The following is a 20,845-nucleotide window of genomic DNA, read 5'->3' on the forward strand; positions in this document are numbered from 1 at the left end:
TCAGAGCCTATGGTTCTTAGTAACTATGGTGAGGAGTCCAGATTTCATTCCATGAACTGTTATAAATCACTGGAGAGTTTAAGGTAGATAAATGATGTGATCAGATTTCAATCTTTGTAAGCTGGTCCTGACTGTAGCGTGGAGAATAGATTGAAGGGAGTAAGGCACAGTGGCAATAAGATTTTGGAAGAAGACCTTGTAGTGATTTAAGTGGTGATTTGGAGGTGAGCTGAATATGGGTGATATTGGTCAGAATGGAAACAATGGACTGATTCAAGAGATATATAGATATTTGAAATGACAGGTCCTTGCCATTAAACAGATATAGGTAGTACAGCACAATGATTCAAGTATGACATTTCCAGTTTTTGTCTTGGTCATGTTGATATAACTGGGAAATGCAGAAGAAGAAAGATAGTGATATTAAAATAATGAGTGTGGATTTTACCAGGTTGAATCTGATTGGTGTGGATTTCTAGTCTGTGGCTAGAGAAAGTAGTCCATGTGTCAGCTTGTAGCATGTATTTCTAAAACAGCCATACAGCATGGAAATAGATCAATAAAGATGCCTACTTTTAATAACCAACCATGGCTAGCCAATGACCCACTAATGAGGAAACAAAAATAGTTACTAGATCTAGGAAAACTTTTTAGAATCTAGAGGAAGTATGTTGACACAAAAATTGAATCAAGTTACAGGCCTACTTTGAATCCATTAAACAGGATTATCTAGTACTCAGAGCTGTGAAAAATGACTGTGTTGTCATTATTCAAAGTTGGGATTACAACTAAAAAGTTCATTAAAGTCATTTTGGTAAGGTAAAGTCATATTCAGAATACTTAAGTTAAAAAGGCCTCTCAAAGTAGAAGCCATAGCTTTTTCTCACATTAAGGTATCCAATATGATTTTAGCATTTATTTCAATCTATTGATTCTGTCAGTTTGTGAGCTGCCTGAAAATGGGAAACAAAGTAAGTTCTACGTTGTCTATCACCCCAAAGTCTCAATCCATTGTGTGTGAGTATATTATTTTTTTCCTTGAATAAAGTCACTTGAAAAAAAGGGGGAAGGAGTCAATATTTATACCATTTTGTTAATTTCTCTGGCAACCATTAATCTCAAGGAAAGTGATGACAAGGTAATCAATCTGTTTTTATCAACATATTGTAGGGGAAATAATAAATACATTAACAAGAATTTTCTAGTTGTCGAGCCACTGTAGCAAACATTTCCTACATATTTTGTGCTGCCCTCCAACATCAAAACACTTTTTTGTCATGTTCCCTTGAATTTCCCAGTTACTCCGGGGGTTGCTTTCATTGTCCTAGGACTTAATTCCATGCACAGAAGAGTGAAAATAAGAAAGGCTTTATTTTACTTAAGACTTAATATTGTAAGAGCGTTTAAATATAATAACATGAGTGACTTTTAACAAAACAGCAGATATGAAATTAATACATCAACGTTTCTTGTTGGAACAGGAAAAAGCCGGAAGAAGGAGAAATGCCAGGATGCTGACATTTACCCGCTAGTGGAAACAGAACCCTGTCCTTGTGATGTGTTTACATCTCAACCTTATGGAAATTGGTCCGATTGCATTCTCCCTGAAAGCAGAAGGGACCCTCAGCGAGGACTGCGGGTGCAAGGGGACAGCAAGCAGTGTGGACAGGGCGTGCGCCTTCAAGCGCGAGCTTGCTCCGACAAAAGTGGAAGGCCTGTGGACCCCTCCCTCTGCGGCAGCTCTGGTAAGGAGATGCATGAGGGGTGACAGATGAGAACCTTGACATGCAACCCAGGAGGTTTGTCCAAGGTCTAGAATTAGTAGCTTTGTTATTTAATAATGTTTTCTGTTCTCCTTTGTCCATAACACAGTGCCTCTCCTAAAATATAGACATATGGAATGCACGGAACCGTATCTCATGATTATCCAGAGTGTGTTTGGGATCCTTGGCTCACCTCACTCTCGACTTCACCTTTGACCACTTGTTTGCTGGCAGTGAGCACAGTTGCTCTAGTTCACGGAGAATTTAAAAGCCCAATACAAATGCATGTGTTTTGTGGTGTTTATTGGTGCTCTGATCATATATATTTTTATATGAATGATCAGGCCTTCAATCTCTACTAAGGGAGTTTACAAAATACCAATGAAAATTTAATTTTAAGTGTTTTACAATACAATGTAAGTTTACTCTAATTAGTAGAATAAAACTGAAAAAAAAAAAGAAATTTGGTAATCTGGGAGTGTTTTATGAGATGTTATCAGTTAGAAGATGGGTTTTTTGTTTTGTTTTTCTTATTTGAACTTGAGAAGTTGAAAAATATATGTGATTGGAAAAAAGGATGAAGATTAAGTGCATTTAGGGCAAACATTGATGGAAGAGGCTGAGACTAATGATTACAATGGAGTTTATGAATTTCTTGCTCTATTTGCATACAGGGGGTTACTACTTTTTTTTTTTTTTTTAAAGAGATTGAACAAGTTAGGAATTTTATTGAGGGCATAGAAAAATTTGTGTTTGAATAGCCAACACTGAGAAAAAAAAGATTGATTCTTGGTCTCTGTCATCAAGGTCTTATGTTTTAAAAAAATTTTCTCAATAATACCACAAATGGCAAATTGAATTTAGTTCTATCACACAAGTCAGGTAAATGATAGTTTGTCTTTATTGTCAGTGTATTAGCTTGCCTTTAGGATATACCTGTGTCATTACATGAATGCAATTTAAGGTTTAATGATTTTTAAAATTTGTGCCATCATTATTCTGCTTCCTAGATTAGTCTATAGAACTGTTTTCAGTGATTTGACTTTCAGAAGCATCACAAGCAAGTAATAGACCCATTTTACAAAATAAGTTCTAGCCTTTTAACAAGTTTGATTATAACACAATATTGTTGGCTCTAGTCACTATACTGTTCATTCAATCTCTAGGACTTAGTACTTGTTGCCAGGTTTTACCCTTAAACAGCCTCTATCCTATCCATCCACCAACCTATCCGCCCCCATCACTGGTAACCACCATTTTATTCTGTTTTTATGAGTTTTGCTTTTTTTAAAGAAAAAAAATGTTTTATTATTGATTTTTTAGAGAGGGAGATAGAAACATCAATGTGAGAGAGATACATCAATCGGTTGCCCCTGCACACTCGCAAGCCCAAAACCTGGACATATGCCTTGATCAGGAATTGAACTGGGATCTCTCAATCCACCGAGTCACACTGACTGGGCAGTTTTGCTTTTTTAGATTCCACATACAAACAATAACATATAGCATTTGTCTGTCTCTGTCTGACTTATCTCAAATAGCATAATGTTCTCAGATCCATGCATGTTGTCACAAATGGCGAGATGTCTTTCTAATGGCTGAATAATATTCCAGTGAATATATATACCCCATCTTTATCTACTCATCTGTTGATGGGCACTTAGGTTGTTTCTATGTCTTGATTATTATAAATAATACATGGAAGTGCATATATCTTTTCCATATTCCATTCTCATTTCCCTTGGATATATCCCTAGAAGTGGGATTGCTGGCTTATATGATGATTCTATTTAAAATTTTTAAGAAATCTTCATATTGTTTTTCATATTAACTGAACCAATTTATATTCTATCAACAGTGTACAAGGGTTTCCTCTTCTCCACATCCTTGCCAACATTTGTTATCCCTTCTTGATGTTACCCATTCTGACTGGTGTGGTATGATATCTCCTTGTGGTTTTGATTTGTATTTCCCAGATGATTAGTCATGTTGGGTATCTTCTCATATACCTGTTGGACATTCAGATATTTTTTTGGGGAAAAAGTCTATTTGGTTCCTCTGCCTATTGTTTAATTTGATTGTTTGGTTTTTTGTTGTTATTGAGTTATATGCATTCTTTATATGCTTTGGATATGAACTCCTTATTCAATATTTATTTTGCAAAATTTTGCTCCCATTCTGGATGTCACCTTCTTATTTTGTTGTTTCTTTTGCTGTGCAAATCTTTCAGATTTGATGTAGTGCCTTTTTTTTTTTTGCTTTGTTTTTTTAGTGTCATATAAGTAATAATAATAATTACCAAAACCAATGTCAAAGAGTTTGTTGCCTACATTTTTTTCTAGGAATTTTATGGAATCAAGTCTTAGATTTAGGTTTCTGATCCATTTTGAGTTAATTTTGTGAGTTTTGTAAGACAGGCATCCAATTTCATTGTTTTGAACATATCTATCCATGTTTCTCAACACATTTATTTTTATAATTTTTTTCTTTATTGATTTTAGAGAGAGGAAGTGAGCGAGAGAGAGAGATATAAACATCGATGAGAGAGAACATTGATTGGCTGCCTCCTGCATGCCCCCCACAGGGGATCGGGACCATAATCTGGGCATGTGTCCTGATCAGGAATCGAATAGTCCACCTCTTGGGGCATGGGTCGACTCTCAGTTACTGAGCCACACAGTCCAGACTCTCAACACATTTATTGAAAGGACTCTCATTTCCCCATTTGGTGTTCCTCGTCCCTTGTCAAGTATTTGTTTTATGTCCTATCATGATCTACCCTGGAGAATGTTTTATGTACATTTGAGAAGAATGTGTGTTCTGTTACTATTGGGTAAAATGTTCTATGTAACTCAGATCCATTTGGTTAAATTATAACATTTCGTTCTTGAATTTTTTCTGTCTGGATTATCTGTCCATTTCAGAGAGTGGGTACTGAAGTTCCTTTCCATTATTTTTTATTTTTGTTCATTGGTTATACGTACATGCATATAAGTTCTTTGGTTTATCTCTTCCCTCCCCCCTCACCCCTGAAGGTTGTCAGTCTGTTCCCTACTTCCATGTCTCTGGGTCTACCCTGTTCCTCAGACTGTTATTTTCATTATATCCAACAAATAAGTGAGATCATGTGATATTTGTCTTTCTCTGCTTGGCTCTTCTCGCTTAGGATAATACTCTCCAGGTCCATCTATGTCGTCTCAAAGGATAAGAGATCTTTTTTTCTTACAGCTGCATAGTACTCCATTGTGCATATATACTACTGTTTTTTTATTCATTCATCTACTGATGGACACTTGGACTGTTTTCAGATCTTAGCTATTGTAAATAGTGCTGCTATGAACATGGGGGTACATATATTCTTTCTGATTGGTGTTTCAGGCTTCGTAGGGTATATTCCTAAAACTGGGATCACTATGTCAAATGGCAATACAATTTTTAATTTTTTGAGGTAACACTATAGTGTTTTCATAGTGGATGCACCAGACTGCATTCCCACCAGCAGTGCACTAGAGTCCCCTTTTCTCCACACCCTCACCAACACTTGTTGTTTGATGATTTGTTGATAGGGGCCATTCTGACAGGCGTGAGGTGATCCCTCATTGTTGTTTTATTTTGCATCTCTCTGATGATTAGTGATGTTGAGCATTTCTTCATATGTCTCGTGGCCATTTGTATGTCCTGTTTGGAGAGGTGTCTATTCAGCAACTCTCCCAATTTTTAATTGGGTTCTTTGTCTTCCCTTTGTTGCGTTGTATGAGCACTCTATATATTTTGGAAATTAACCCCTTATCTGATACATCATTGGCAATTATGGCCTCCCATATAGTGGGATCCCTTTTAATTTTGATGGTTCTTTTTCTTTTTTTTCATTTAATTTATTAATTCATTTATTTTTGTTACAGATGTTTCTCCTTTTTTCCCCACTGATACCCCCTTCCCCACCCTTCCTGCCCTGTCCCCAGCTTTGTTGTCCATGTCCATTGTTCATGCAGACATGCATATAAGTTCTGTGGTTTATCCCCCCCAAAACCCCTTTTCTGGGTATTGTCAGTCTGTACCCCACTTACACATCTCTGGGACTACCCTGTTCCTCAGACTGTTATGTTCATTATATTCCACAAATAAGTGAGGTGATACTCATTGTTGTTTTAATTTGCATCTCTCTGATGATTAGTGATGTTGAGCATTTCTTCATATGTCTCTTAGCCATTTGTATGTCCTGTTTGGAGAGGTGTCTATTTAGTTCCTCTGCCTATTTTTTAATTGGGTTCTTTGTCTTTCTTTTGTTGAGCTCTATGAGCACTCCATATATTTTGGAAATTAACCCCTATCTGATGTATTATTAGCAATTATGCTCTCCCATACAGTGGGTTGCTTTTCAATTTTGGTGGTTGTTTCTTTTGCTGTGCAGAAGCTTTTGAGTTTGATGTAGTCCCATGTGTTCATTTTCTCCTTTTTTTCTGTTGCCTTAGGTGATGTATCAGTGAAAATTCTGCTGTGCATGATGTCTGAAATTTTGTTGCCTACAGTTTCTTCTAGGATTTTTATGGATTCATGAGTCACATTTATGTCTTTTATCTATTTTGAGTTTATTCTTGTGTAGGGTGTAAGTTGATGGTCTAGTTTCACTTTTTTTGCATGTAGCTGTCCAATTTTCCCAACACCATTTATTAAAGAGGCTGTCTTTACCCCACTATATGCTCTTGCCCCCTTTGTCAAATATTAATTGAGTATATTGTCTTGGGTCCATTTCTGGGTTCTCTATTCTGTTCCGTTGATCTATATTCCTGTTCTTGTGCCAGTTACAGGCTGTTTTGATTACAGTGGCTTTATAGTATAACCTGAAATCTGGTAATGTGATCCCTCCAACTTTGTTCTTCTTTTTCAAGTATGCTGTGGCTCTTTGGGGTCTTTTTTGGTTCCATATGAACTTTTGAAGTATTTGTTCTAGTTCTGTGAAATATGTTGCTGGTATTTTGATGGGGATTGCATTGAATCTGTAGATTGCTTTGGGTAGTAAGGACATTTTAATGATGTTAATTTTTCCAATCCACGAACAAGGTATGTGCTTCCACTTTGTTATATCTTCCTCTATTTCTTTTTTCAATGTCCTATAGTTTTCTGCAAATAGGTCCTTTACTTCTTTGGTTAAGTTTATTCCTAGGTATCTTAATTTTTTTTGCTGCAGTGGTAAATGGGATTGTTTTTTAGTTTATCTTTCTGTGAGTTCATCATTGGTGTATATGAATGTCATTGATTTCTTGACATTAATTTTTGTATTCTACTTTTCAAATTCATTTATTAAGTCTAGTACATTTTTGATGGAGTCTTTAGGGTTTTCTATGTATAATATTATGTCATTTGCAAATAATGACAGTTTCACTTCCTCCTTTCCAGTTTGGATCCCTTTTATATTTTCTTCATGTCTGATTGCTGTGGCTAAGACTTCCATAACTATGTTAAATAAGAGTGGCGAATATGGGCATACCTGTCTTGTTCCTGTTCTTAAGGGAAATGTTTTTATTTTTTGCCCATTGAGTATGATGTTGGCTGTAGGTCTTTCATATATGGCCTTTATTATGTCAAGATATGATCCCTCTATTCTCATATTGTTGAGCATGTTTATTAGAAATGGGTGCTGGATTTTGTCGAATGCTTTTTTAACATCTATTGATATGATCATGTACTTTTTATTTTTCACTTTGTTATGTTGTGTATCACATTTATTGATTTGTGAATATTGTACCAGACTTGAGTCCTTGGAATGATTTCCACGTGGTCATGGTGAATAATTTTTTTGATGCATTGAACTGGATCTCAATGAACTGGATCTGATTTGATAGTATTTGGTTAAGAATTTTGTCATCTATGTTCATCGGGGATATTGGCTTGTAGTTTTCTTTCTTTTAGTGTCTTTTTCTGGTTTTGGAATTAGAATTATGCTGGCCTCATAAAATGAGTTTGAAATCTTTTTTCTTCTTAAATATTTTGAAATAGTTTGAGGACAATGGGTGTTAGTTATTCTTTGAATGTTTGGTAAAACTCTCCCGTGAAGCCGTCCAGGCCTGGGCTTTTGTTTGCTGGTAGAGTCTTGATTACATCTTGAATTTCCTTCATTGTTATTGGTCTGTTTAAGTTTTCTGTCTCTTCCCGGTCCAGTTTTGGGAGACTGTGTGTTTCCAGAAATTTGTCCATTTTGCTTAAATTGTTGAATTTGTTCCATATAATTGATCATAGTATTTGTCAATAATCCTTTTTATTTCTGTGGTGTCAGTTGTTACTTCTCTTTCATTTCTGATTTTGTGTATTTGGGTTCTCTTTCTTTGTTTCTTGGTGAGTCTAGCTAAGGGTCCATCAATCTTGTCTATCTTTTCAAAAAACCAGCTCTATGTTTTATTTATCCTTTGAATTGTTTTTTGGTCTCCATGTTATTTATTTCTGCTCTGATCTTTACTACTTCCTTTATTCTACTTGCTGTGGGGTTTTCATTTTGTTTGCTTTCTGGGTCTTTAAGTTGTGAGGTTAGATAGTCTATTAGAAATTTTTCTTGTTTCTAAGGTACGCCTGTAGTGCTATGAACTTCCTTCTCAGAACTGCTTTTACTGCATCCCATAGATTTTGTGTTGTTGTGTTCATTTTCATTGGTTTCCAGGGAGTTTTTAATTTCTCCCTTAATCTCCATGGTAACCCATTCATTGTTTAGTAACATGCTATTTAGCCTCCATGTGTTCAAATGTCTTTGCATATTCCTGTTGCAATTGATTTCTAGTTTCATGCCATTGTGATCTGAGAAGATGCTTGATATAATTTCAGTCTTCTTGAACTTGTAGAGACTTAGTTTGTGCCCTAACATGTGGTCTGTCTTTGAGAATGTCCCATGTGCACTTGAGAGAAATGTGAATTCTGTAGTTTTGGGGTGTAATACTCTGTAGATATCTATTAAATTTGTTTAGTGCTTCAATTAGAATCTGTTTTCTTGTTAAGTTTTTGTCTGGAATATCTATCCAGTGTTATCAGTGGGGTGCTAAAGTCCTCTGCTATGATTGTATTGCTGTCAGTTTCTCCTTTGAAGTACTCCATAAGATTTTTAATATAAGTTGGTGCTTGTATATTGGGTGCATATATGTTTACCAAGGTTATATCCTCCTGTTGGATAAATCCTTTCAATATTATGTAGTGACCTTTTTTGTCTGTAGTTATGTCCTTCATTCTGAAATCTAGTTTACCAGATATGAATATTACTACCCCAGACTTTTTTCTTTTTGTTGCTTGGAAGACTTTTTTCCATCTCTTCACTTTCAATCTATGTTAAGTCTTTTGTTGTGAGGTGGGTCTCTTGTAAACAACATATATATGAGTCATGCTTTTTTATCCAATCAGCTACTCTGTGTCTGTTTATGGGAGCATTGAGTCCATTTACATTTAAGGTGATTATTGATATGTACTTATTTATTGCCATATTTGTTTAGTGTGGTTCTATTTTTCTTCCTATTTCTTCTAATTACAACAGTTCTTTTAATATTTCTTGCAGTGCTGGTTTGATGCTAATGTATTTTCTCAGCCATTTTTGTCTGGGAAGCTTTTTATTTGAACTTCTATTTTGAATGATAGCCTTGCTGGGTAGAGTAGTCTTGGATTCAGATCCTTGTTTTTCATAACTTTGATTACTTTATGCCATTCCCTTCTGGCCTGTATTGTTTCTGTTGAGAAGTCAACTGATAGCCTTATGGGGATTCCTTTGTTGGTAACCTGTTGCTTATCTCTTGCTGCCTTTACGATTCTTTGTCTTTAATTTTTGGCATTTTAATTACTATGTGTCTTGGTGTGGGCCTGTTTGAATTCTTCTTACTTGGGGCTCTCTGTGCTTCTTGAACTTGAATGCCTTGTTCCTTCACCAAATTACGGAAGTTTTCTGTCACTATTTCTTCAAATATATTCTCTAACCCTTGCTCATTTTCTTCTTCTTCGGGGACTCCTATGATGTGAATATTGTTACATTTCCAGTTGTCCCACTGTTCTCTTAAGCTGTCTTCCTGTTTTGTTTTTTGTTTTGTTTTTTTAATTATTTTTCCTTTTAGTTTTCTGTTTGGTTGATATTTTTTACCCTGTCTTCTAATTTACTAATCCGGTCCTCAGCTTCCTCTAGTCTTCCTTTAGTCCTTCCAATGTGTTTTTTATTTCTGCTATGTCATTATTTCTTGTTGGTGATTTTTCATTTCCAATTAGTTGATTTTCAGTGTTTCTATGTCTTGAATCATGGTGTTGATGTCCTTACTCGTGTTGCCGAGCTTTCTCAAGATCATGGCTCTGAATTCTACCTCTGATAATTTGCTTAACTGCATTTCATTTATCTCATCTTCAATAGAATTCTCTTGTTCTTTCCTTTGCGATTTGTTTCTTTATTTCACCATTTTGGCTATCTCAGTGGGTTTTGGATCTTGCCAAATTTTCTCTGTGTGTGTTGGTGTTCTGCTGTTTGTGGCTCCCTCTACTGGGTTTGGATGAGCCTGGGTGGGCCCACGTTAAATATCACTGTCAAGTCTTACTTTTCTGGGTAAATTTGCAAGTCCAGGAATGGTTCAGTTATCCTCTAGCTTTTGGCCTGGAGGCTATTAGTCTTGGTTACTTGAAGAGCCCTGGGCTCTCAGTTGAATCTCCTTACTATTATTGTATCGTTATTTCTCTCTCCAGTCTGTTAGTATTTGCCTAACATATTTAGATGCTCTGATGCTGGGTACATATATATCTTTTTTGTTATATCTTAATGTATTAACCCTTTTATCATTATACGGTGACCTTCTTTGTTTCTTGTTATCATATTTGGTTGAAGTCTTTGTTGTTTCTTTGTTTTTTGATAAATATGGCTAAACCCACCTTCTTCTGGTGTTGACTTGAAGGGAACATCTTCTTTTATCCTTTCACTTGGAGCCTGTGTGTGTCTTTAAAGGTAAAATGAGTTTTACCTTTATGCTGTAGGCAGCATAAAGTTAGGTCTTGTTTTTTCATCCAGCCAGCCATTCCTAATTCAATCTATTTACACTTAGAGTGATTATTGCTACCTAAGTACTTGTTACTGCCATATTATTGTTTGGCTTTTAGTTGTTGTGTTTTTTTTTTAATCCCTATTGTTTTGTTTTGTTTTCTGTTTCCACCTGCTTTTGTAAATTGTTGATTTTTCATGGTGGTATGCTGTCTTCCCCTTTTTTATGTTTTGTGAATATATTCTGGATTTTTGGTTTGTGGTTATTACCTACTTTTTGGGAAAGATCACTGTCCTCTACCAGAAAGGTGGCCACTGCCACTGCCAGAAGCCTGACCTCTTGTCTTGTCACCCTAGGGAGGGGTACCCACTTTGGCAACTTCTTCCTCTCTTCTATATGTAAACTTCTCTCTGTCACTCTCCAGTGGCATTCTGAAATCTTCTCTCAGGCAGTCTGTACTTTCAAAAATTTTCTTGGCCCAGTTTTGTACGCTCCAGGCTCTCTCTTTCCTGATGGAGTGAGTGGGGATGGGGCCAGTCCACTAGCTCCCTGCGTTTGCAGTCTCCACTGGATCTCTTTGTTTATTATCAGATGCTCAGATGAACCAGACACCTGCAGATTTCTCAGTGGAGTGCTAAGTAGTTTTCATAAAAAGGGAAGAGAAGAGAGGAATGCTTTACTCCCCCATGATTCTGATGTCACCTACCTGTTTGTTTATTTAGTCATTTATTAAAACCCTATATATTGAATACCTGCTATATATAGAACCTTATTATCTTCTATGATTTGAATATACTGTTATGGGTAAATCAGGAAATTGTACAGTTTATTGTCTAGCAGGATATAGAAATGATTTTAAAAAGGAATTTCAAGTCTTGATTAGTTCTTAAGATGCTATGAATAGAAATTTTTAGATTTTAGGGAACTCCTCACTGAAGTGACATACATTTGAGGTGTGAAAGGTGAGGAGGAGGGAGGCAACCATGTGAAAAGTACACTCAAGGTAATTTTAGTTAATAGGACAAGCATGTCCAGAGGATGTAAGTCAAGAAAGAAATTCTGGCCAAAATAACAAAGGAAGCCCTGTGGTTTAAATGTGTGAAGTGAGATTTTAGAAGTAGGTAGACGCTTATGGGACAATGCAGAGGAGGCTGGATCTCATTTAAGTGCAATCATCAGATGGGATATGAGTGTTTAAAGAGTTCAACAGGCAGAATTGCTGTGTCTAATAAATACAGATCCATAGACAAATAAGCTGTGCAATACACGGTCAGAAAAACTCTGCAGAATATCTGATTCTATTTTGTGGTTGACATGCAGTTTGGCATTAGAGGAAATGAAACTGCATTGCTACAAGTGGACAAGTAATGGTTTTGAAAGAATGGAAAATGCAGAAGAACCATATCTAAGGGATCCAGTGATAACTGTGTGAATAAACTTTAATCAAATTCTAAAGTGAAAATGCAGTCTGTTTTATATTAGATTCCAGACAAACTATGATTGATTTTTATAGGCAATTAGTTATTTTCATTAATATTTCATTCAAAAATAATTTAGCATTTGTAGCTTAACTCTATTGCAACAATTTTATTAGCTTATTATATTTAAGGAAGTATAGATAGAAAACAAAGCTAAGTAACATAATCTTTTTGTAAATTAAAGAACTAACATTTCACTTATTTGCAGTCACTGGAAAATATATAAATTTAATCTTAATACATTTAGAAGCTTTACATTTTTTTTGTGTATGAGTTAAATTTTAAACTATTAAAAGATCTCTCTTACCTATTTTGAGCTGTCTACAAATACATCACACAGAAGGGACTGAATATTTATATCCTACCCTCTCTTGTAGGAAAAAAAATAATCATTTGCAATTTCTGCCAAATAACTACTTCTAAATCCTCTAACACTTTTATGATTCTTGAGACATTGCAAAGTTCTTCACATCACCACTTGAGGGGGAATTAACGGTGCATCGTCCGGGGAAGGAAATTTAACTTGACAAGATGAAGAATGTGTTTCTGTGTTTCATGTTGAGATTTTGCTGCTTTTTCTTTTGTTTTAATGTGAGTGTTGCTATAAAAGTTGCTGTGCTATTACTGCTGTAGAGTGTTTCTGTCTTCTGTCCGTGTTTTCCCATCTCAGTGGCCCTTCTAGTTCGCACTTCTGTCACCTTTCCCTGATGCTGCAGTGTTGGTCCCTCACCGGTCCCCTCGGTGCTTCCTCCGCCATCCTTTTCTCTTATTTCAATGAGAGGAATCAGTCCAAAAGGCAAATCTCGTTATTTCTCACAGTTTTAAACTCTGTGTCAACTGTCCAGACCAGCACTTCGTTTCTTGACCCTTGTTTAACCTCTAAAGCCTTGTCTTCCCTTCTTCCCATGCTGGATCCCAGCTGTTTTCGAATTTTGCATAGCTCAGTATCTGCTGTTCACTCCCATGGGGCTTTTGTCTCTGTACCTGTACACTTTACTTTTGCTATGACTTTTATTTTTGTTCCTTGCAACCGAATTCTCTAGTTGATTCCTAATAACCTTTCTGGACTTACATTAGAAATACTACCTCCACTGGGAAATTATAGGCAGTCCTGTCAGTCAGCCCTTCCCCAACCCTTAGAACCCATCAGGAGCTGAGCAGACCTGCTTTATGTCCCTTATCAAGACAAAGGTACCAGTCCTAAAGCTTCTCACATTTGTTTACGTACTTTATTGGTAGTCCACCCTGCCACGGAGGGGTGCGTGCTCCTGAGGGAGAGGCTGTGTCTACCTCATCATTCCATCCTGACGAGCCCCTAGAAAAGTGTCAGCTTATCATAAATCCTCAATACTTTATCACAAGATACAGAATATAGATCTGTGCTTATGCATAAAGACTTTTAATATACATATGTATATTAGTTCTCTGTGACTTCTGCAACAAAACCACATACTTGGTGGATTAAAACATACATTTTGTTCTATCACAGTCCTAGAGGTTAGAAATCCAAAGTCAGTTTCACTGGATCAAAACCCAGGTCTAGTCAGGTCCATGCTACCTTTAAAGCCTCGCAGTGGTTCCCTACCTTCCTAATGCTGCGACCCTTTAATACAGTGCCTCAAGTTGTACGTGGGCGTATCTGCACGTGGGCGGACCCGCCTGGAGACGCATAGAGCAGCGGTGTCTCGGTTCCTAAGACCTCCGGAAATATGTGTTTTCCGATGGTCTTAGGTAACCCCTGTGAAAGGGTCATTCAACCCCCAAAGGGGTCACGACCCACAGGTTGAGATCCTGGACTCTAGAGGGAGGATCTTTTATCCTGGGATTTTCCAGGTTCAAGAGCTGCACTCCTTGGCTCATGGCTTCTTCCTGGGGTGCAGCATCTGATCTAGTGCCTCATGACCTTCTCCTTCCGTGGCAGCTCTTCTGGGTCAAATCTTTCTCTGCCTTCTTATAAAGACACTTATGGTTACCCAGCCTGAGCTGAAACTTCAGCATAATCTTCCCATTTTAATATTTGTAACTTAATCCCAACTGCAAAGTCACTTTTGAGACATATGGTAATATTCGCAGGTTACAAATTAGAACCTGGATATCTTCTATTATTCAGCCAACCACAATATGTTGATCTTGTTATATTTGTTAGCTAAACTGTAAAGATGTGCACATGAAAAATAATGGAAAACTTCTCTCAAGTGTTAAGAACATTTACATAGTGTTATTTTATTTCGTTATGTGGGATGTCTACACGGGTTATTTGAATGATTGATATCAGAATTCCAAAAACTATCAGGCAAATGTTATTGGCCAAAATTTAATGAAGAAAGAAAAAAATTGTTTTTAGTTATTTTCTTGAACAATGATATATGGAACTATTATTTTTTTGTTTTTGCAGGGTATGGGGTAAACCCTTGTCTTCAAGTCATATGTTAGCTTTATCTTGTTTATTTCTTATGTTCTGTTTTCTAATTTCGGCCTAGTTAATGATTCTGAGAGACAGACAAAGGCTTACAGATTTCATTTGAAGGGGAGATTCTGCTGTCGACAATGTTTGAGGCACTCAGTCTAAGATCTCACTTACTGAAGGAATACATTGGGAATACTGGTTCATTTGTCTATGTATTCATTTATCCTTTTATCAAACATCTATGTAACTACTGGTTTTCATCAGCATCATTTCTACATAACAGTATAGAAGGGTAAAAAAAAATAATGCTCGGTGGTATTATTCAGTCTAATATAGCATTATATTTAGGTATTTCAAATTCAGGATTATTTTCCCCTCTCTGAGTCAGACCATACTTTAGTTTATTTTGTTTGTTGGTTGGTTTTTGAATTACAAGGAGACACATTTCAGGACATCAAACAGTCAAACCATTTCATATACCTGTACGTCTTATCACGAATTATGTCCAGATAGGGAGTCAGGGTTTCTGTATTGGTAATTAGAGGCAGACAGTGACAAAAGACTTGACGAGGGCCTTTCAAACCTTGCATCTATGTATTTGATTGGAACACCTTCCTGAAAAAGGCAGTGTGTGTGGTAACCCTTCTCAGGAGAAATTAAGGACCCATGATTAAATCCATGTACAACTTTCTTTTAACCTAAATGAAATAAAAAGGCAGCATGTTTTATCTTAAATTAGAAAGTAAACAGAACTTCTAAACAAATGCTTTTTAAGAAATCAATGTCTTTTAGTCTTTTTTTCAATGCAAACAAGCAGATATTTTGTGAAGAAATGCAAAATAACTCTGCCTGCATTGCTTTAAAAACATAGTTCAATTGCCTAAGATCAGGAATAAAACAAGAATGTCTACTTTTGACTTCCATTCAGCACTCTAATGGAGTTTCTATTCAAAGCAATTAGGCAGATAACGAAATAATAAGTATCTAGATTAGAAAGGAAGAAGTAAAACTGTATCTATGGGCAGATAACATGATCTTTTAGATAGGAAATTGTAAAGAATTCCCCTATAAAACTATTAGAGCTCCTAAAGAAATTATCAAGTGTTCAGGATACAAGATCAATGTACCATCAATTATATTTTAAAGCTGGAAAAATAAAAAATCAATATACCACATCATTTGTAGTTCTTTATACTAGCAATGAACAATCTGAAAGTAAAGAATACAATTTCATTGGTAGTAGCATAAAAAAATAACAAAATACTTGAGTAAATTTAACAAAAGTAAAAATATATATATATGCTCTAGAAATTTTAACACTGTTGAAAGAAATTAAAGAAGACCTAAGTAAGTGGAAAGATGTACCATGTTTATGGACTGGAAGACTAAATATTGTTAAAATGCCAATACTCCTCAAATCTATCTACAGATTTAACACAATCTCTATCAAAAAAATCTCAGCTGACTTTTTTAAAAATAGAAATTGATAGACTGATCCAAAAATTTACATGGAAATGCAAGAAACCAAGAAAAATTTAATCTTTAAAGAAAAAACTTGGAGGACTCATACTTTCTGACTTCAAAACTTACTACAAAGCTACAGTTATCAAGACACTGGTGGATAGACATATAGATAAATAAAACAGATTTGGAGGTTTACTTACTGGCGTTTGAGAAGCGTACCAAGACTATGCAATGGGGAACCAAGAGCCTCTTCAAAAAATGGTACTGTAAAAACTGAACATCCACATGCCAGTGAACTCAAATTCAAAGTGGATGATAAACCAAAATGTAATAGCTAAAACTATAAAACTATTTGAAAAAAGCAGCTGTAAATCTTTGTGATTTTGGCTAGGCAGTCATTTAAGATACAATGCCAACAATGCTAGCAACAAAAGAAGATATAGATAAGTTGGACTTCATCAAAATTAAAAACTTATGCACTGCAAAAGACATTATCAAAAGTATGTAGAGACAACCTACAAAAGGGAAAAATGTTTGTGAATGATTCATCTGATAAGAGACTTGTATCAAGAATATGTAAAAAGTCTTGTAAGTCAACAATGAAAAGGGAAATAACCTGGTTGAAAAATGATCAAAGGATTTAAATTTATTTTTCTTCAAAGAAGATATTCAAATGGCTACATAGAAAGATACTCAACATCATTAGTTATTAGGGAAATGCAAATCAAAGCATAATGAGATGTAACTTCACACCCACTGGGATGGCTACAATAAAAAATAAAAAAAAGTGTTGCTGAGGATGTAAAGAAACTGGAACACCTTCACATGGCTGGTGGGAATGTGAAATGGCATGTTCCTTAAAAGATAAACATGCCATTACTATATGACCCAACAGAAATGAAATATAGACCCAAGAGAAATTAAAACACATTCACATAAAACACACATGAAATACTTAGCAGTATTACTCATGAAACCTGAAAAGTCGGAACACCTCGTATTTTCATCATCTGATAAAAGGACAGATCAAATGTAGCATATTATATAATAAAATTATTGGACAATGAAAAGAATGGCATATTGATACCTACTATAACATAGATGAATTGTAACATCATTATAGTAATCAAAGAAGCCAGTCACAAAAGACCACCTAGTGTATAATCCTATTTATGTGAAATGTGTGAAACAGTCAAAATTATAGAGATAGAAAGTAAATTAGTGTTTGCCAAGGTTTCGGGCGGGGGGCGGGGGTGGTAGTGGAACGGGGAGAATCTGTATCAGTCACTTCAGGCTGCCATAAAAACATAGAGTGGGGTGGCTGAAACAAAAACATTTTCTCACACTTCTAGAAACTAGAGGTTGGAGATCAGGACACCATCATCATTTGGTTTTGATGAGAGTTCCGCTCCCTTGCAGATGGCCACTTCGTGCCTTGCAGATGGCCACTTCCTTGTGTCCTCACATGGCAGAGAGTGAACAAGCACTCTGGTGCCCCTTCTTATAAAGGGCACTGAGGTCAACATGAGGTCCCTATCCTCCCTACCGTCCCTACCTTATCTAAACCTATTACCTCCCAAAGGCACCATCTCCAAACACCATCACATTGGGGTTTAGGGCTTCAGTATCCAAATTTAGGAAGGACACAGTGCCGTCCATGGCAGGCTAATGGATATGTAGTTTCTTTGAGTGTGATGAAAATGTTCCAAAATTGATTATGGTGATGGTTGTACAACTTGCTGAATACACTAAAAAAAAAAATGAATTGTGCATTTTAAATACATGTATGTGAATTATATCTCAAAAGTAAAAATTAAAAATAAATTCTGAGATCTAATAAATTTATAATTCAAAAGAATGCAAAATGCATGTAACATGTCAATGTATGTTTACACACATGCATATGTGTGCATGCATGTGTGTGCACAATATACATCCATTCACAGGCATATCTAAAATATATGTACCCCCATGTTCATAGCAGCACTATTTACAATCGCTAAGATCTGGAAACAGCCCAAGTGTCCATCAGTAGACGAATGGATAAAAAAGCTGTGGTACATATACACAATGAAGTACTATGCAGTGGTAAGAAAGAAAGATCTCTTATCCTTTGAGACGACATGGAGGGACCTGGAAAGTATTATCCTAAATGAAATAAGCCAAGCAGAAAAAGACAAATACCACATGATCTCACTTATATACGAAATATAATGAACATAACAGTCTGAGGAATACGGTAGACCCAGAAACATGGAAGTAGGGCACAGATTGACATCCCTCAGAAGAGGTGGTGGGGGGGTGGGAAGAGATAAACCACAGAACTTATATGCATGTATGCATGAACTTATATGCATGTATGCATGACCAATGGACATGGACAACTAAGCCGGGGACGGGGTGGGGGTGGGGTGGGGAGGGGGGTGTCAATGGGGTAAAAAAGGTGAAATATCTGTAACAAAAAAATAAATAAAAAATTAAAATAAAATAAATAAAATATTGGCACTAGAGTTTTTTTCTTATTTGAAGAAATTTTTTAAGACTGTCTTATGTTAGAAACAGACTTGTAAATATATAAACTTAATTAAATGTGGAACATACCAGAAGAGAAATATGAACAAAGTATTCTGAGGAGACAGTGATAATTAATTCTGGGATGGTTTCAGCATCAGTGTCTTGGAAGAGAGAGGATATTTGATCTGACCCTTGAAGGAAAGGAAGCATTATGTTTTGGTAAAGATAACTAGTCCTATGTGACCAAGGTATAGATAGGTGAGAGAAGACAAGGTAAGAAATGTCAGTTGAGTTAATGCATGTAGGAACTCATATGGTAAAAATATTTTATTATTCAAGGCATTTTTTTTTTAAGCTCAAGTAATGTTTGAACTCGTTTTTTTTTTATTTCTTAGGGGACTCCTATCTAACAGAGCTCCAGTGTTAACCAAAATTATTTTTATGATACAAAAACAGAATGGAACATTACAAGCTGTATACCAAAAGAGACACAAACTTTGTAATGTAAAATTTTGAAATTTGCTGTTCTATAAAATTATCTGTGAGTACTTAGAGACCAAAGAGTCACACTTCTATAATTCAGCTTCAGTACAGTAGTTCTCAAACTTCTCCCTATGGTACAGGTTCACCTAATAATGTTTCCCCAGATCATACTCATCAGAAGTGAATATTGCCCAAGGGTTACCCTTAGATAAAACTGCCTGAGGACGTGCAAAACCCAGGACCTCCTGTATTGTTCCCACAGATTCTTCAGCTGTCAGGACATTGCTACTTTGGAAAGTAGGGTCGTTAATCAACACTGTTGTAATGAGATTAAATGTTTATTTTAGAAAGGTAATTCTGGCTTCAGGGTTGAGGTTGTATTAGATAAAAGAAAAATTAAAGGTAGAGAAACCAACCAGGATTCAGTTGCAGTGGCCCCTGTAAAAAAAGTCAGAGACCATGGTGATGGGGACTGAATAAAAACTTGGGAGTCAGGAGGGATGACGCAGATTAGTGGTCAAGCTGGGTCAGTGACGGACTGTGACACTAACCAGGTAGGGACAGCTGGAGAGTGAACTAGGCAGAACAATTAGAGATATAAAAAAACACAATGGCAAATACTTGATTAAAGTCAGAAGAAAGAACTTTTTATTGCAAGAGATTTGGGATATAGATTTTGGAATAGCTTATAGGTGGTAAGGTAGGTGGTACGAACAATGTTGGCAAATGGAAGAGATGACATCAGAACTCTAATAAATATTTTCATTTGAGATGGTTCTCACTGACTAGAAGGTCATTACTATAAGTCAGTTGGACAGCTCTAAACTTGGAAAGATCTTTATTTTTAAGTCTAAATACAGCTTCCTTCATTCATTGGTTCCATCCATTAACTTTATTCAATTTGCATTTATTCATGACCCCCCCACCCCCAAAAAAGCTATTCCGGGAGCACTGATTTCAGGCAGAAGCCCAAATAGTGTTCCAATTAGGAGACAAAGGTAAAGGGTATTTTTACACAGTGATGCTAATTCTAAACAAGGTTTTTAATTTTTAGTTTGGTTGCCATCATTTCCATATTCATAATGTCTCCTTTCTTGTAATCCTTGCAAACAAGCTTTCTTTAGGCCCAGTTCCAAGGTCACGTTGCCCTGTGTATCATTCCGCAGGTCTGAGGCTAGGGTGTGCCAGGCAGTTCCTCACCTCAGCAGCTCTGGCCCCATTTTGAAGTAGCTCCATATGTATATATATTTTACAAATTGAAAACAAATCACAAATATTATTTACATCAGAGCATTTCAAAATTCTGAAAATAGATGAACTCACAGAAAGAGAAACTGAAAATACAATCCCATTTACCATTGTAGCAAAAAAATTAAGATACCTAGGAATAAACTTAATGAAAGAAGTAAAGGACCTATTCGCAGAAAACTACAGGTTATTGAAATAAGAAATAGAGGAAGATATAAAAAAGTGGAAGCACATACCTTGTTCATGGATTGGAAGAATTAACATCACTAAAATGTCCATATTACCCAAAGCAATCTATAGATTCAATGCAATCCCCATCAAAATACCAATGGCATACTTCACAGAACTAGAACAAATACTTCAAAAGTTCATATGGAACCAAAAAAGACCCCAAAGAGCCACAGCAATCTTGAAAAAGAAGAAAAAAGTAGGAGGGATCACATTACTAGATTTCAGGTTATACTACAAAGCCACTGTAATCAAAACAGCCTGGTACTGGCACAAGAA

General features: G+C 36.0%; 1 protein-coding gene across 1 annotated transcript in view; it reads left to right on the forward strand.

Annotated features, from left to right (window-relative positions):
• Window positions 1-20,845, forward strand: part of THSD7B (thrombospondin type 1 domain containing 7B) — an 848,907-nt gene that overhangs the window by 619,568 nt on the left and 208,494 nt on the right. Inside the window, exon 14 of the mRNA XM_036254339.1 lies at window positions 1,482-1,745. Coding sequence (XP_036110232.1) covers window positions 1,482-1,745 — 264 coding nt within the window. The remainder of the gene's footprint in view (window positions 1-1,481; window positions 1,746-20,845) is intronic.

This window comes from Molossus molossus, unplaced genomic scaffold (assembly GCF_014108415.1).
Source record: "Molossus molossus isolate mMolMol1 unplaced genomic scaffold, mMolMol1.p scaffold_m16_p_11, whole genome shotgun sequence".
NCBI classification, from domain to species: Eukaryota; Metazoa; Chordata; class Mammalia; order Chiroptera; family Molossidae; genus Molossus; species Molossus molossus.